Source organism: Mobula birostris, chromosome 2 (genome assembly GCF_030028105.1).
Source record: "Mobula birostris isolate sMobBir1 chromosome 2, sMobBir1.hap1, whole genome shotgun sequence".
In the NCBI taxonomy this organism is placed as follows: domain Eukaryota; kingdom Metazoa; phylum Chordata; class Chondrichthyes; order Myliobatiformes; family Myliobatidae; genus Mobula; species Mobula birostris.
The window spans coordinates 174,734,548-174,752,459 of record NC_092371.1 but is presented as its reverse complement, the minus strand read 5'-3'; the positions used below and the strand labels follow the sequence as shown (position 1 = coordinate 174,752,459).

Below are 17,912 nucleotides of genomic sequence, written 5' to 3'. Positions count from 1 at the left end.
CTGCAACGAGTGCAACGAAAACTAAATTGCGGAATAGACTGGACATAAGGAACCCCCTTCGAGTATCGCTGTCTCCCATCACCCTTCGATAGGATCGTGTTGTTGAAGGAAAACAAGTATTCAGCCCAGGGCTCCCACTGATTTAGCGATATTGGTGCATTGCTATGATTTTATATGTTCATACGAGGAAAATATGCGCTGTGTTTGATATCCAAACGTTACTTAAAATGTTGTGATGCTATTATAAGTGACTTATATAACCATATAGCAATTACGGCATGGAAACAGGCCATCTCTGCCCTTCTAGTCCGTGCCAAACGCTACTCTCACCTTGTCCTACCGACCTGCACTCAGCCCATAACCCTCCATTCCTTTCCTGTCCATATACCTATCCACTTTAACTTTAAATGATAATATCGAACCTTCTTCTGCCACTTCTACTGGAAGTTCGTTCAATACTTACTTCAAGCTCCCCTGTCCTCCTCTGATAATTGTCTTATCGCTATATTCATGCAAGGAAAATAAGCACTGTGTGCTTAATATTAAATTCGTTAGATACAAAGTTGAGTGTATTAGCCACTTATCACCTATATTCCGGTCGTGATTAACACCCTCCCCCCCCAACAGAATCAGCATAAACGATTTTTATAAAATTGGCACGTACACGCATGTGCAAGTTACGCATGCGCACTGGTGCCTGCGCAAGGCTTCATGGTCATTGTAATCTTACTCGGGGTAAACACAACAGATTTGGCTGCTACTCTTGTACGTTGGCAACCCTAACCGCCCCGCCTGTGGCAACAAATTCCATAGATTCACCACCCTCTGACTAAAAAAATTTTTTCGCATTTCTGTTCTGAAAGGGCGCCCTTCAATCCTGAAGTCATGCCCTCTCGTACTAGACTCCTCCATCATGGGAAACAACTTTGCCACATCCACTCTGTCCATGCCTTTTAACATTCGAAATGTTTCTATGAGGTCTCCCCTCATTCTTTTAAACTCCAAGGAATACTGTCCAAGAACGGACAAACGTTCCTCATATGTTAACCCTCTCATTCCCGGAATCATTCTAGTGAATCTTCTCTGTACCCTCTCCAATGTCAGCACATCCTTTCTTAAATAAGGAGACCAAAACTGCCCACAGTACTCCAAGTGAGGTCTCACCAGCGCCTTATAGAGCCTCAACATCACATCCCTGCTCCTATACTCTATTCCTCTAGAAATGAATGCCAACATTGTATTCGCCTTCTTCACTACCGACTCAACCTGGAGGTTAACTTTAAGGGAATCCTATGCGAGGACTCCCAAGTCCCGTTGCATCTCAGAACTTTGAATTCTTTCCCCATTTAAATAATAGTCTGCCCGTTCATTTTTTCAGCCAAAGTGCATAACCATACACTTTCCAACATTGTACTTCATTTGCCACTTCTCTGCCCATTCTTCCAATCTATCCAAGTCTCTCTGCAGACTCTCCGTTTCCTCAGCACTACCGGCCCCTCCACCTATCTTCGTATCGTCAAGAGGATTTGAGTACAGGAGCAGGGAGGTACTACTACAGTTGTACAAGGCCTTGGTGAGACCACACCTGGAGTATTGTGTGCAGTTTTGGTCCCCTAATCTGAGGAAAGACATTCTTGCCATAGAGGGAGTACGAAGAAGGTTCACCAGATTGATTCCTGGGATGGCAGGACTTCCATATGATGAAAGACTGGATCGACTAGGCTTATGCTCGCTCCAATTTCGAAGACTGAGGGCGGATCTTATTGAAACGTATAAAATACTAAAGGACAGGCTAGATGCAGGAAGATTGTTCCCGATGTTGGGGAAATCCAGAACGAGGGGTCACAGTTTCAGGATAAAGGGGAAGCCTTTTAGGACCAAGATTAGGAAAAACTTCTTCACACAGGGAGTGGTGAATCTGTGGAATTCTCTGCCACAGGAAACAGTTGAGGCCAGTTCATTGGCTATATTTAAGAGGGAGTTAGATATGGCCCTTGTGGCTAAAGGGATCAGGTGGTATGGAGAGAAGGCAGGTACAGGGTTCTGAGTTGGATGATCAGCCATGATCATACTGAATGGCGGTGCAGGCTCGAATGGCCAAATGGCCTACTCCTGCACCTATTTTCTATGTTTCTTAACCTCAGTGTAATATAAGATTTCATCCAATGCCAGATCAGTGTAAAGCGTTACTAACTTGATGCTTATGGATTCAATGAGATTCACACCATAAGACATAGGATCGCAATTACGGTAATCAGCCCATCGAGTCTGCTTTACCATTCCATCATGCCTGATTTATTTTCCCTCTCAATCCCATTCTCCTGTCTTCTCCCTATAACCACTGATGCCCTTTCCATTGAGAACCTGTCATTCTCTAATTTAAATATACCCAATCAATTGGCCTCCACAGCCATTTGTGACAATAATTCCACAGATGCAACACCCTCTGTCTAAAGAAATTCTTCCTCATTTCTGTTCTACGGGGGTGTCATTCTTTTCTGAAGGCTGTCCTATACTTCTTCTGTATAGGAAACATCCTCTGCAAGACCAGTTTATCCAGGCCTTTCCATCTTCTGTAGGTTTCAGTGCGATCCCCATCTCATTCTTCTAAACTCCATTCTTCTCAACAACCCTACTACAAAATGCAGTGACAGAACTGAGGGAAGGAAATCGAGCTGCATTCACCCCTCTGTACTGACGGTCACAAAACCCAGAGACTGTATTTCCTTGTGTTTGAATCTGTGGAATTTCTCTTCGATTGTCAAAGTGTAACAAACCCAAATGATTTTATGTTTGTGTCGGACAATATTTCTTTATTATCAAAATATGTATATGTCACCATATACAACTCAAGATTCTTTATTTTTTGCAAGTATTCACAGTAGAACGAAGAATACAATAGAATCACTGAAAAACTGCATGCAAGGACTGACAAATAGCCAATGTGCAAAAGAAGACAAACTGTCAAATACAAAATCATAAATGATAATAATTAACAAATAATACTGAGTATATGAGTTGCAGAGTCCTTGAAAGAGAGTCCTTAGATTATTGATGTGTTGAGGTGACTGAAGTTATCCACATTAGCTCAGGACCCAAATAGTTGAAGGGAAATTAACAACAGTTCCTGAATCTGGTGGTGTGGGACCTAAGGCTCCTGTACTTCCTTCCCAATGGCAAAAGTGAGAAGAGAGATGGCCTAGTTTGCGAGTGTTGTGATGGATGAAATGAGCAATCAATGGCCCAGATCAAGACCTTTCATCTGCACCTGGTTTTAACCTAAGTCGCTAACTGTCCACTTCCTTCCACAGATGCTGCCTGACCCACTGTGCTCCTCCAGTGCTTTGTGTGTTGCTCTGGATTCCAGCATCTGCAGACTCCAGGGTCAATATGAGGAGAGTTTCATTGCTCTGGGCTGGTACTCGCTGGAATTTAGAAGAATGAGGGGGATCTCATTGAAACCTATCAAATATTGAAAGGCCTAGATAGAGTGGGTGTGAGGAGGATATTTCCTATAGTGAGTGAGTTTACGACCAGTGGGCACAACCTCAGAATAGAGGTGTGTTCATTTAGAATAGAAATTAGGAGAATTTCTTTATCTAGAGGATGGTGGATCTGTGCAATTTCTTGGCACAGACGACTTTGGAGCCCAAGTCATTGAGTATATTTAAAGCAGAGATTGATAGGTTCTTGATTAGTCAGGGTGTCAAAGGATATGGGAAGAAGGCAGGATTATTAATCAGCCGTGATGAAATGGAGGAGACTGGATGGACCGAATTCAGGTCTTATGGTGTAATTTTTTTAAAAGATTTTCAACCAAATGATTACCCAGATCACACCCTGTGAACCTTGTGATAAAGACTCTGCTATAATACTATTTATATTTTTCAGACTCCCCTTTTAATAGAAGTTAAAATAAATGTACTGCAAGTGATATGTTGTACAGTTGTTAAAAGGGCAAAGATTTTATTCATCAAAAAATTGTGTCGAATAGGGTTTTGAATCTGTAATTGGTGTTATTTTCTGACTCATTATAGCTTCTGTGCTACAAAACATCAGCAAACAACTCATTTATTGTTGTATCGTCTCCAACAGGACCCACGGGTCAAAGTCGACTATTGATCGTTCTTAGTGGGAATCACACAGGGCAGATGAACTTAACCAGCACAGGAAGACAAGTGCATTTGCGCTGGTCGACTGATCATGCAACGAGCAAAAGAGGGTTCAAGATCCGATATTCAGGTACTGACCTGTGGTTTTATTTCAGTCTCTTAATAGTAATCATTTTAAAATTTGCCCCTGGCATTAGCAATTTCCATGCTCGGAAAAAAGTCTCTGGCTGCCCACTCCATATGTTGCTCTTACCATATTGTACACCTCTATCAAGTCACCCTCCTTCACTCCAAAGAGAAAATAAATTTTTCTTCAGAAGACATGCTACCTAATCTAGGCAGCATCCTGGTAAATCTCGACACCCTCAGTAAAGCTTTTACATCCTTCTTACAAATGAGGGAACCAGAACTGAAAGCAGTATTCCAAGTGTGTGGTATCACCAGGGTTTTATAGAGCCACGACATTACAATGCAGCTCTTGAGCTCAATCCCTTGACTAATGAAGGCCAACAAAAAGGAACCTTTTGTATTTCCCACCTTCAATTTTGTCTTGACCCAACAGTATATAATTGTCCTACTTGTATCGAAAATCCTTTGATATTAAGTCAGAGTCAACATAAGAGAAATAATATCAGGATCAACAGCTGCAGTTATGCTAGCAAGGGGTGCGAACTGTTACTGATCACTTTCTACACGAAGTGCTGACACTGCCTACATCTAATCAGGCTAACATAGCAATGGTTTCAGAGCACCTTGCCTCATGGAAATTTCATCTGACTTCCTCAGAGGTTATTAGAGATTTTCTTTTCAAGGGCCTTTATTTTTCTGAGAAGGCTACACATCTTAATTAAATCCATTCCATAGCCTTACCTATGACTCCCCTCTATTTGTAAAGATCACAGGGGAAATGTGTGAAGAGTTTATTGAGAGATTCAGATACAAAAAAAGGCTTGACTGACCTTTGTGCAAATGTGGTGTGATACCTGAGCTGAATTAATAAAAGCAGCTTCCAAATACCACCAGGCAGTAAGACTGCTTGCTTCCCTTCCAAGATGAGCACACAACGCTAGCTCATAGTGGGGGAGGGGGAGGAACGATCTCATTCAAACCGACTGAAAAGTGAAAAGCCCAGATAGAGTGGATGTGGAGAGGATATTTCCTGTCGTGGGTGAGTCGAAGACTCAGCGGGTACAGCCTCAGAACAGAAAGATGTCCATTTAGAACAGAGGGGAGGAGAAATTTTTTCAATCAGAGGGTCATGAATCTGTGGAATTTATTGCCACAGATCACTGTGGAGGCCAAGGCATTGAGTATATTTGAAGCTGAGGTCAATAGGTTCTTGATTAGTAAGGGTATCAAAGATTACAGAGAGAAGGCAGGAGAATACGATTGAGAGGGATAATAACTCAAACATGGTGGAATGGCAGAGCAGACTCGATGAGCAGAGTAGCTTAATTCCGCTCCAATATCTTAGGGTTTTATGGTCTTCATCGGGGTGAATGACCTATTTGCTTCACCTATTCAGTTCTTGAAGCAACGAGCACAATCTTAATCACACAGAAATTATAATACCTAAATATCTAAAAGAGTCTGAAACTTTAAAAGGAGTATTATCATATATTGAGACAGAATCATTTAAAGGAAACAATTCACTTTTACTAAAGTTTATTTTATATCCTGAAAAACCTCCGAATTCATTAAATAATTTTAGCAGGGCAGGAATGGATTCGTCAGGGTTAGATATATAAACCAATAAATCATCAGCATAGAGAGAGACCTTATGCATGGTCTCATTCACAAAGATCCCATGGATATTTTTAGGCTCACGAAGAGCAATAGCAAGGGGTTCTAATATTAAATTAAACAGCAAAGGACTTAATGGACAGCCTTGCCTTGTCCCCCGTGAAAGCTGCAAAAAAGGAGACCTACAATCCAGAAATCTGAGATGCAGAAGGACTTGGGAGTCCTTGTGCAGAGCACTCTGAAGGTTAACTTGCAGGTAGAATCAGTGGTGAGGAAGGCAAATGCAATGTTAGCATTCATTTCAAGAAGTCTAGAATACAAGACCAGGGATGTGATGCTGAGACTTTATAAGGCACTGGTGAGGCCTCAACTTGAATATTGTGAACAAGTCTGGACTCCTTATCTGAGAAAAAGATGTGCTGGCATTGGACAGGGTCCAGAGGAGGTTCACAAGGATGATTCCGGGTTGAAAGGGTTATCATAGCAGAAACATCTGATAGCTTTGGGTCTGTACTCGCTGGAATTTAGAAGGATAAGAGGGGATTTCATTGAAACCTATCAAATGTTGAATTGCCTAGACAGAGTAGATGTGGAGAGGATGTTCCCCATGGTGGGCAGTTGAGGACAAGAGGGCACAACCTCTGGATAGAAGGTGTCGATTCAAAACACTGATGCAGAGAAATTTCCTTAGCCGAAGGGTAGTGAATTTGTGGAATTTATTATCGCAGGCCGCTGTGGAGGCCAGGTTGATGGGTATATTTAAGGCAGAGCTTGATAGGTTCCTGATTGTATATGTTATCAAAGGTAATGGGGAGAATGCTGGGGAGTGGCGTTAAGGGAAAAGAAAGGATCAGCCATGATTGAATGGTGGAGCAGACTCAATAGGCCAAATGGTCTTATTCTACTCCTATGTCTTATGGTCTCTAACTTTTCAAGCTTAAGTTTTAGCCTGTGCCTGTTCTCGTGCAATAATGTTCAGCCAAACCTTCACCACTCCAATACTGGCCCACTCAAATACCAGTCCAATCCAACAATGATGGCTTAGCTTACAACTTGCTCCTGCTGAGGGCCTAAAAGATCATGATGATTGCATCATGCTGAAATGTTCCGAAAGGCCCTACTCTCTTTTTAAACTTTGCACTTCCTCACCAGCAAATGACCTCTCACAATGATTGCAGCCAGCTGAAAGTTCCAAAAGTCCCAAGCTCTTTTTAAACCTCCTTCAGCTTCACCAACAAATGACCTCTCACTGAAAGAATGACATGGCCTGAATGGTGGGATCTTTAACGTTAGATATTTCGTCTGTGAGACAGAGCTTCTTATCAAAACTTTTGAGCATTGGGAGGAATGTACCTATGACATATAGGACTGAATCCTCTACTCTCTGGAGCTTCTTCTGTTTCTGTGCATTCAAGTTGCTGTATCAAACAATGATGCAACCCATCAGTTTACTTCCAACAGTAAATCTGTAGACGTTTGTCAGAGTTCAGTGCCAAGCCAAACCTCTTTTACCTCTTACACCAGCACTCCTTCCTCGTGATTGCATCTATGTGCTGAACTCAAGACTGATCACTTGATATTCTAACACCCAATGATTTAACGTGGTCATGCTTGAAGTCACCTTCTTCAAAAGTTATAGGCTTGATGTGAAATAATGCAAGTTAACTTCAGAAATTGCTCTTGATAAATGAGAACTGATGGGGAAAACTAGACAATTGGATCAACTTGAAGTTTTGCATGAGTTTTGCAGAGTAATCTTGGCCTAATGGGATTAGAATTGGTATAGAATCATTTAACATGTATTTTCATGCTCAATTGAATTTCTAGGACAACGTTTTAGTCCTGTCACAATGGCTAACTACATTTACTTGGTAATGTGATACAAATCTTTTCAAGGTTTATAACTTTCTATAATAACTTTGCAACGATTTACAACTTTTCACTCAACATCAGTTTGTATCTCCTTGTACTAAAATTTGAGTTGACAATATCAGAATTGTTCACCTGTTCATAATGGTTTCTGGTGTTGACCATCACCTTGGTTCACAACTTTTTAATGACTTGTATTTAGTTTCTATGATAAAATGATATGTACAAGCTGAAAAGTTAGTTTGCAGGGACAGAAAAAGAAAACTGCTCAGCTGAACATTGTCTCCGCTCAGGAAGGGATCAGTTTGTGTCATTTCTACTTGTCATTGTGCCTGACAGAGCACTTAACACCTCATCTTGGGTCTTTTGTTAAAAATATACATTATGTATTTTAATGTAATGTGTATGTATCTTTTAACTGTAATTATCTGATTCTACGTGTCTGTGACACTGCTGCAAGCAAATTTTTCATTACACCTGTGCATACAGTGCACTTGACAATGAACTCGACATTGATTTTTTTGGTAGGATTTTCATTTTGTTTAAACCTTATCCTGGAGTAAAGTTCCAACAATTGATACCAGCAGTGAAGCTGTGTGCTGTAATTTTTAAATAGTCTACAACAAAATGATAGTCTGTATTACTCAGAGAACATTTAGGTTTTTCCTCCATCCACCACAACAGGTAAAAATTTTTTTGGTGAGTACCCATTTCAATTAAATTTTTCATTCCCAGTCTGGCACGTTGGTCCAAGGATACTGCCATGAACAAGAGAAAATCTGCAGATGCTGGAAATTCAAGCAAGACACACAAAATGCTAGAGAACTCAGCAGGTTAGGGAGCATCTATGGAAAAGTGTAAGGTCGCCGTTTCGGACAGACCCTTTAGCAGGACTGCTGTGAACCTGAGGGAGACCAATATCCTTGTGGGCAGGTTTACTAAGATTTGTTGGGAGCAGCTTAAACTAATATGGCAGAGGTATGGGGACCAGTATGATAGAGCTGAAGATGAGCCAGCAGGTTCACAAGTAGAAGATCGGTGTAATATGAATGCAAGGAAGGACAATGATTGGGTACAAATGCAGACAGAGCAAAGAGTTAAGTTGCACCACAGAGGCAGAATTCAAAAGGGTGAAGAAGGCAGGTCTGAAGATGCTCTATTTAAATGCATGTAGCACTCGGAATAAGGCAGACAAACTTGTGGCACAATTGGAAATTGGTCAATATGACATTGAGTCCTGGATGAAAGAAGGCCATAGTTGGAAGCTTAACATCAAAGAATATACTTTGCATGAAAGGACAGGCAGGAAGGCATAGTCGGTGGTGTGACTCTGTTGGTAAGAGATGGAATTACTTCTTCAGAAAGAGGTGATAAAGAGTCAGAGAATGTTAAATCTTTGTGGATGGAGTTAAGAAGATACAATAGTTATAAAAAAAACATTATGGAAATCATATATAGGCCTCCGAATAGTTGCAAGATGTGGGGCTGAGATTGCAAAGGGAGCTGGAAAAGGCATGTAATAAGGGTCATGACACAATTGTAATGGGAAACTTCAATATACAAGGGGTTTGAGAAAATCAGGTTGGTGTCAGATTGCAAAAGAGGGAATTTGTTGAATGCCTATGAGATGGCTTTTTAGAGCAGCTCGTACTTGAGACGACTTGGGAGAAGGCTATCTTAGATTACGTGTTGTGTAATAACCCAGATCTTATTAGGAAGGTTAACGTAAAGGAACTCTTAGGAATTCATACTGCAATTTTAAGAGGTGGTAGCATAAGTCACATGTATCAATATTGCAATGGAATAAACGGAATTACACAAACATGAGAGAGGAACTTGCCCAGATGGATTGGAGGAGAACACTGATGGGGTTGAATGCAGAACAGAGGTGGCTGAAATTTCTGGGAATAGTTCACAAGGCACACGATAGAGATGTCCCACAGAAGAGAAAGTTCTCAAATGGCAGGGGTAGGCAACCGTGACTGACAAGAGAAATTAAGCACTGCATAAAAACCAAGGGAAGGTCATGTAATGTAGCAAAAGTGAGTGGGAAGTTGGATGATTGGGAAGCTTTTAAAATCCAACAGAAGGCAACTAAGACAGCTGTAAGAAGGGAAAAAGTGAAATATGAGGGCAAACTAGCCAATAATATAAAGCAGGATACTAAAAGTTTTTTCAATTATACAAAGAGTAAAAGGGAGGTGAGAATTGATATTAGACCACTGGAAGATGATGCTGGTGAGGTAATAATGGGGGACAAAGAAACGACAGATGAACATAATGGGTACTTTGCATCTGTCTTCACTGTGGAAGACACTAGCAGTGTACCAGAAGTCCATGAGTGCCATTGCTACTACAAAGGAAAAAGTATTAGACAAATTGAAAGGTCTTAATGTCGATAAGACACCTAGAGCAGATGGACTACATCCCAGAGTCCTGAGAGAGGTTGCTGAAGAAATAATGGATGCATTGGTCATGGTCTTTCAAGAAGCATTTGATTCTGACATGGTCCTGGAGGGCTGAAAAATTGCAGATATCACTGTACTATTTCAGAAAGGAGGAAGGCAAAGGAAAGGAAATTATAGGCCAATTAGCCTAACCATGGTGGTTAGGAAAGTGTTGGAGTCCATTGTTCAGTGTGAGATTTTGGGGTACTTGGAGACTAATGATAAAATAAATCCAAGTCAGTATGATTTCTGTTAAGGGACATCTTGCCTGACAAATCTGTTAGTTCTTCAAGGAAGTAACTAGCAGGGTGGACAAAAGAGAGGCAGTGGATGATATTTACTTGGATTTTCAGAAGATATTTGATAAGGTACCACACATGAGTCTGCTTAACAAGATAAAATCCTATGGCATTATAGGAAAGATCCTGGTATGGATAGCGGAATGGCTGACAGGCAGGAGGCAGTGACTAGGAATAAAAGGGGTCTTTTCTGATTCCTCAGGGGTCGCTATTGGGACTGCTGCCCTCGACATTGTTCGTCAACGACTTGAATAATGGAATTGATGGCTTTGTGGCAAAGTTTGTGGATGGTACAAAGATAGGTGAAGGTGTAGGTAGTGCTGAGGAAGCAAGGCGATTGCAGCAGGACACATTGGAAGAATGGGCAAAAAATTGGCAGATGGATTGCGGTGTTGGGAAATGTATGATGCATTTTGGTAAAAGGAATAACAGTGCAGACTATTATCCAAATGGGGAGAAAGTTCAAACATCAGAGGTGCAGAGGGACTTAGGAGTCCTCGTGCAGGACTCCCAGAAGGTTAATTCACAGACTGAGTCTGTAGTAAAGAAGGTAAATGCAATGTTGGCATTTATTTCAAAGGGAATAGAATATAAAAACAAGTAGATAATGCTTAGCCTTTATAACACACTAGTCATGCCGCACAAAGTATTGTCAGTAATTTTGGGTCCCATATCTCAGAAAGGATGTATTGTCATTGGAGATAGTCCATATTTTATCAATAGGGCAGGCAGGTAGGCAGAGGGGGTTCTACTGGTAAAAAAATGACATTAAATCCTTAGAAAGAGGTGACATCATATACGAAGAAACTCCTTGTGGATAGAGTTAAAAAACTGTAAGGGCAATATCCCCGATAGGAGTTACATACAGACCTCTGCACAGTAGCCTAGATGTGGGCTACAAAATGTATTAGGATATTGAAAAGGCATGTAAAAAGGGCAAAGCTACCATAATCATGGGGGATTTCAATATGCAGGTAGATTAGGAAAAACACGTTGGTGTGGGATCCAGGGTAGGAAATTTGTAGAATGCCTACAAGATGACTTTTTAAAGCAACTTGTGGTTGATCCCACTAGAGGAACAGCAATTCTGGTTTGGGTGTTAGGTCATGACCCAGATTTGGTTAGGGAGTCAGTGATCATATATATCATAGAATTCACCCTGCAGTTTGAGAAGGAAAAGCTAAAATCAGACGTATCAGTAAAGGGAAAAACAGAGGCATGAGAGAGGAGCTGGCTAAAGTTGATTGGAAGGGGACACTAGCAACGATGGCTGGAAATTCTGGGAGCAATTTGGAAGGTGCAGGACAGATACATCTCAAAGCTGAAGAAGTATTCTAAGGAGAGGATGAGGCAACCATGAGTGATAGGGGAAGTCAAAGACAGGGCATATAATAGAGCAAAAGCTAGTCAGAAATGGGAGGATTGGGAACCTTTTAAAACACAGCAGAAGTAAACTAAAAATTCATAAAGAGAGAAAAGATGGAATATGAAGGTAAGTTAGCTAATAATATTAAAAAGGATGTAAACAGTTTTTCAGATATATAAAGAGTAAAGGAGGAACAGGAATGGATATTACTGGAAATGATACTGAAGAGGTAGTAATTGGGGAACGTCAAAGAAATGGCAGACGAACTTAGTAAGTACTTCACATCAGTGTGAGAGTACCAGGCAACAGAAGTGAGCGTGGTTGCTATTTGGGAAAAGATGCTAGGGAAGCTGAAAGGGCTGAAGGTAGGTAAGTCACCTGGACCAGACGGACTACATCAGAGGGTTCTGAAAGAGATAACAGAGGCATTAGAAATAATCTTCCAAGAATCACTAGATTCTGGAATGGTTCCAGAGGACTAGAAAATTGCAAATATCACTCCATGCTTTAAGAAGTGATGGAAGCAGAGAAAAGGGAATTATAGGCCAGTTACCTGACTTCAGTGTTTGGAAAGATGTTGGAGTCTATTATTAAGGATGAGTTTTTGGGATACTAGGAATCACATGAACAATTAGGCCAAAGTCAGCATGGTTTCCTGAAGGGGGAAATTGCCTGACAAATCTGTTGAAATTCTTTGGGGAAATAACAGGCAAGATATACAAATGTGAGTCAGTGATATTGTTTATTTGGATTTTCACAAGGCCTTTTACAAGTTGCCAGACATGAGGCTGCTTAACAAGATAAGAGCTCCTGCTATTACAGCAAGGTACAAGCATGGATTGAAGATGGGCTGACTGTTTGGAGGCAAAGAGTAAGAATAGTGAGGCACTTTTCTAGGTTGACTGTCAGTGACTAGTAGTATGCCTCAGTGGCCAGTGTTTGAACGGTTTCTCTTCACATTATATGGCAATGATTTGGATGAAGGAATTAAAGGATTTGAGGCCAAGTTTATGGACGATACAAAGATAGGTGGAGGGATGAAGAAGCAGGGTGCCTTCAGAAGGACTTAGATAAATGGGAAGAATGGACAAAGAAGTGGAAGATGGAACTTAGTGGAGAGAAGTGCATGTTCATGCACCTTGACAGAAGAAATAAAGGCATAGACTATTTTCTAAATGTGGAGATAATTCAAAATTTAGGGTGCTAAGGAACTTGGAAGTCCTCATGTAGGTTTCCATAAAGGCTAACCTGCAGGTTGAGTCAGTGGTAAGGATGGCAAATGCAATGTTAACATTCATTTCTAGAGGACTAGAAGACAAAAGCACGGATGCAATGCTAAGGCTTTATAAGGCATTGGTCAGACTGCACTTGGAGTACTGTGAATATTTTTAGTCCCCTTATCTAAGAAATGCTGTGCTGGCATTGGAGAGGGTCCAGACGATGATTTCAGGAATGAAAGGGTTAACTTAAGAGGAGTGCTTGATGTATCACATGGGGGGAGGGGTCGCGGGGGGTGCTGTACCTGCTGGGGTTTGAAAAATAAGGGTGGGGTCTCATTGAAATCTATCGAATACAGATACAGTGGATGTAAAGAGAGGTTAGAATGGAGTCAAGATATGCAGGCATGGGTTCAGTGGGGCAGCAGCGAGCAGAGACACTGGGCCTACCTGGACAGCCAGTTTTGTGGATCTTGGTAGGAGGTAGAAATGAAATGAGCAGTGCAGAGTTGATGCTTTTATTTGCATTTGCGCAATTTGTTTTTTTTATGCATGTGAGGGGTTGATGGTCTTGTTGCTATTCATGTAATTTGTTTTTTTGTGCATGGGGGAGTTGCTGTTCTTGTTGCCGTTTTCACGATTTGTTTATTTTTGCACAGGGGGGAGGGGATTGGATGATTTTCTTTGATGGGTTCCATGGTTTTCTTTGTTTCATGGCTGTCTAGAGAAGACACATCTCAGGGCTATATAATACATACATACATACTTTTATAATAAATGTCTTTTGAACTTTGAATGGAGAAGTTTAAGTAGCTGAGAAACTACTGATATTCTGGGATTTCCATACACAACAGTCTCTAGACACTACAACCGTGGTGTGCAGAAGTGCATCTCTGAATGCTTATGTCAAACCTTGAAGTGGATGAACCAGAAGACCACAAACATACACTCAGTAGCCGCTTTGTTAGATACAGGAGATACCTAATAAGGTGGTCGGTCACAGAGTGTACATACCTTAATAAAAAGTTCAATGAACTTTGAAATTTTGAACTTTCATCAAACTGAAATGGTAATGTTTGTGTAGATGATTCTTGCATTTCCTGTTTATATTTCATATCCATAACACCTATTGTTCATGCTTTTGACCCTGACAGATTGAGCATTCAGTGATCTGTGGTTAATTGCCTCTGTATGGTTGTTGGTGATAATGTGCTTTGACCAATACACTGGAACTCAGGGAACTATTATCATGATTAACCTTCCAATGAGCCCATGCACATATCAATCGAAGAATATATTCATGTTATGGACCATTGTACATGGTTGAGAACCGTTTTTGTTTAGATATTAATGACCACCCACCAATGAGTTATTTACAAAGTTAATGTGGCTCTTTGCTTCCCCTTTGAGTTTTAACATACATTATGTCCAACTGAAAATAAGCCTCTGAAAGACTATTTTGCATTGAAATCAGCCCCAGAGAATGACAAAAAGAGACAAAAATAGCAGAAGGCCAGGGAACAGCTGCTGCAGTGTGATTAAAACATCATTGCAGAAGCATTAAATAATAATGATAATAATGCATAAATAAGCCAAAATTTGTCTCACTTTCTTCTAAAAAATCATCTAAGTGTTCAAACTTGAAGGTAGAATGCAAGGTTTTGCATATTAGTTGCTTGTCCTTCTTTGTGTTTAGTTTCTCATTGATTTTATTGTATTTCTCTGTTCTACCGTGAAACAGGTGGGTGGGAGGAGGAAGTCAGAGGGAGGTTTTTTTACACAGAGGGTGGTGGGTGCGTGGAACATTCTGCCAGTGTTGGTAATACGGGCAGATACACTAAGGACACTTAAGAGGCTCTTAGATCAGTGCATGGATGATAGAAAAGTGGAAGGCCATGTGGGAGGGAAGGGTTAGATTGATCTTAAAGATTCAGTACAACATCGTGAGCCAATGGGCCTATAATGTGCTGTACTGTTCTGTGTTCTAATAGGAAGTATTGGCATTCAAACAGTGCCACAGCTGTTCTACATCCAATTGTGTCCTTAACCTCACTGGATCCTCACATCAGCCTAGATTAGTGCGGCATCCCCTCACGATTTCTAAAAAACTACCTCAAACTGTCAGGACTACAGACAAGTGTCAGGGCGGCAGTTTACCATCACTGCAGGGCTTGTATATGTCAAAGCAGGCAATAAAAATCATTGCGGGTACACTATTTGCCCAGTAAACTGTCTTTTCCAAATGCTTTCTACAGGAAAGTGCTGTAGGGTTATGAAACAAAAACTTCACACCATCTTAAAAGCTTCTTACACGAGACAGTTAATCGGATCAACCATTCCAGTTAGGGGACACCCACCCTCCTCTATCTATTATGCCCTGTCACTGCACTGTATTGTCAAAACTGTAAATCACTTTTTATTACGCTGTTTACACTGTACATAGATGCTGGTATTTATGTATTTATGCACATTTTATTCCATACCCATACTCCTACCTTTGCTTTTAGATAATTCTTTATTTTTTGCAATTGTTGAATTGTGTTTGTAGTTAGATTTTGCGCCAACACACCACAGCGAACTCCTGATACATGTAACTGTATATGACAAATAAAATTCATCCTTGATCCTTGATATGGAATTAACTTATGGCTCTCACAGAAGTCTTTAATTTAATTTAGAGATATAGTGTGGAACAGGCCTTACCGGCCCAATGAGCTGCGTCACTCAGCAACCCACCTACTTAACCCTATCTAATCATAGGACAATTCACAATGACCAACTAAGCAGTGCACCTTTGGACAGTGGCAGGAAAACAGCACCTGGATGAAATCCTTGCCTCACAGGAAGGACACGCAACCTTCTTACAGAAGATGCCGGAATTGACCTCTGACATACTGAGATGTAATTACATTATGCAACCGTTGCTCACCATTTCCATTGGTTATACTGGCACTTCCCGTAGGCTTTATGTAAGCAGATTATGTAATACCTCACGAGACAGATGCTCCAGCCATTGGGTTTTTCAAATCATCATATCAGTCAGACAAAGAAAATAAGAAAAAGACTGAAGTTACAGTTGAAAATCTATGTAATTTTTCTGTTGTTTTGGATTCCAGAAATATTTGTTGTCTGTTCATCTTAACACCCTTGGAATGAATACTGAAATTCAACTGCAAATCCATTCTATTTGTGCTTCCAGCTCCCTACTGCAGCTTGGACAGTGTCCCGTTGAACGGTGGAATCCTGAATAAAACATCTGGAACACCTAGAAGCCTGGTACAGTTTTACTGCAAAACAGGATATCGGTTGGTTGGTCGGAGTAACGCCACCTGTCGACGGTTTCCGAATGGCTCATATCGCTGGGACACTGCAGTTCCCTTCTGCCAAGGTAGGAATTATTAATGACCACAATTAATGGGTAGATAGTTCTGTTGAAATGATTTTTTCCCTCTGGATTTCTGCAACTGCCAAGGAGACAAGTCCTCTTATTTGTATTCCATTGACTAATGCAGTTAGTTGTGGTTGGCGCTCCGTTGGTGTGGGTTCACTGTGGATCTTGCATCCTAGCTGCCTACATAGTTATTACACAAGCCAGTGCATGAGGCAAGGCAGTGCAATGTGGAGTGCATGCTGTCTTCCATGCAGCAGGCTCCCCCTGTCCAACAGAGACCGATACAATTTGGCACTGGCGGTGTCATTTGAGTTGCCGGTCAGCGTTGAATTAATTGTAGGTTGCCTTAGGGACTCCAGGTCTGGATTTTTCCTCAGGCTTTACTCCCGAAGCCTTCCTCATGAGTTGGTATCGCTGCAAGGCAGCGGAAGTTTAAGTTCACAACATATGCCACTGATATTAAACCTGATTCTGATTCTGGTCTTGTTTTGCTTATAAATTAGAATTATTAAGGAGGCAGCATGATAGCATTGCATTAGCATAATCCCATTACAGCACTCTGTCTAAGATCAGAGTTCAATTCCCACCATTGTCTATGGGGAGTTTGTACATTCTTCCCTGTGACCATATGAGTTTCCAATGGGTGCTCCAGTTTCCAAAGATGAATGGGATAGTATGTTATTTGGTCAAATGAATCTAATTGGTGTCTCCAGGCCCATGGGTTAGCATGCCGTATCTCTAAATAACAAAGTAAATAAATACTAAAATGCTTCTTCCTCCATCAGATTTGTGAACAATCCTGGAACCCACAAACACAATCTCACTATTCCACTTCTGCACTTACTATTTATTTTGTCCATATGAAACTTATCTTCCTACTGTGTATCTATAGAATATCTATAGAATGTTAATTCCACACACCCAAGTTTACATGCAATTATCATAAACAACTGAAGGACAAGAGTGCACTTTGAGTACTGTGAGCAGTTTTGGGCCCCTTATCTAAGAAAATATGCACTGACCTTGGATAAGGCCAAGAAGAGGTTCACAAAAATTATTCCATGAATGAAAAGGATTAATGTATGGGGAACATTTGATGACTCTGGGCCTGTACTCACTGGACCTTCGAAGAATGAAGGGGTATCTCATTGAACCCTCCAGAATATTGAAAAGCCTAGATAGAGTTGATGTAGATTTCCTATACTGGGGGAGTCTAAGACCAGAGGGCACAACCACTCAGAATAGAAGAAAGTCTGTTTACAGCAGAGATGAGGAGGAATATCTTTAGCCAGAGGGTACTGAATCTGTGGAATTCATTGGCACTGATGGTTGTGGAGGCCAAGTCATTGTGTATATTTTAAGTGGAGTTTGATAGGTTCTTGATTAGTGAGGGTGGCTATGGTTACAGACAGAAGGCAGGAAAATGGGATTGAGATACTTGATAAATTATTCATGATGGAATAGCAGA

General features: G+C 40.9%; 1 protein-coding gene across 1 annotated transcript in view; it reads left to right on the top strand.

The window, feature by feature from the left end:
• The window catches only part of csmd1a (CUB and Sushi multiple domains 1a), a 2,254,753-nt gene that overhangs the window by 2,028,898 nt on the left and 207,943 nt on the right, over positions 1-17,912 (top strand). Inside the window, exons 48-49 of the mRNA XM_072251121.1 lie at positions 4,096-4,242; positions 16,253-16,441. Of these exons, the coding sequence (XP_072107222.1) occupies positions 4,096-4,242; positions 16,253-16,441 (336 nt within the window). The remainder of the gene's footprint in view (positions 1-4,095; positions 4,243-16,252; positions 16,442-17,912) is intronic.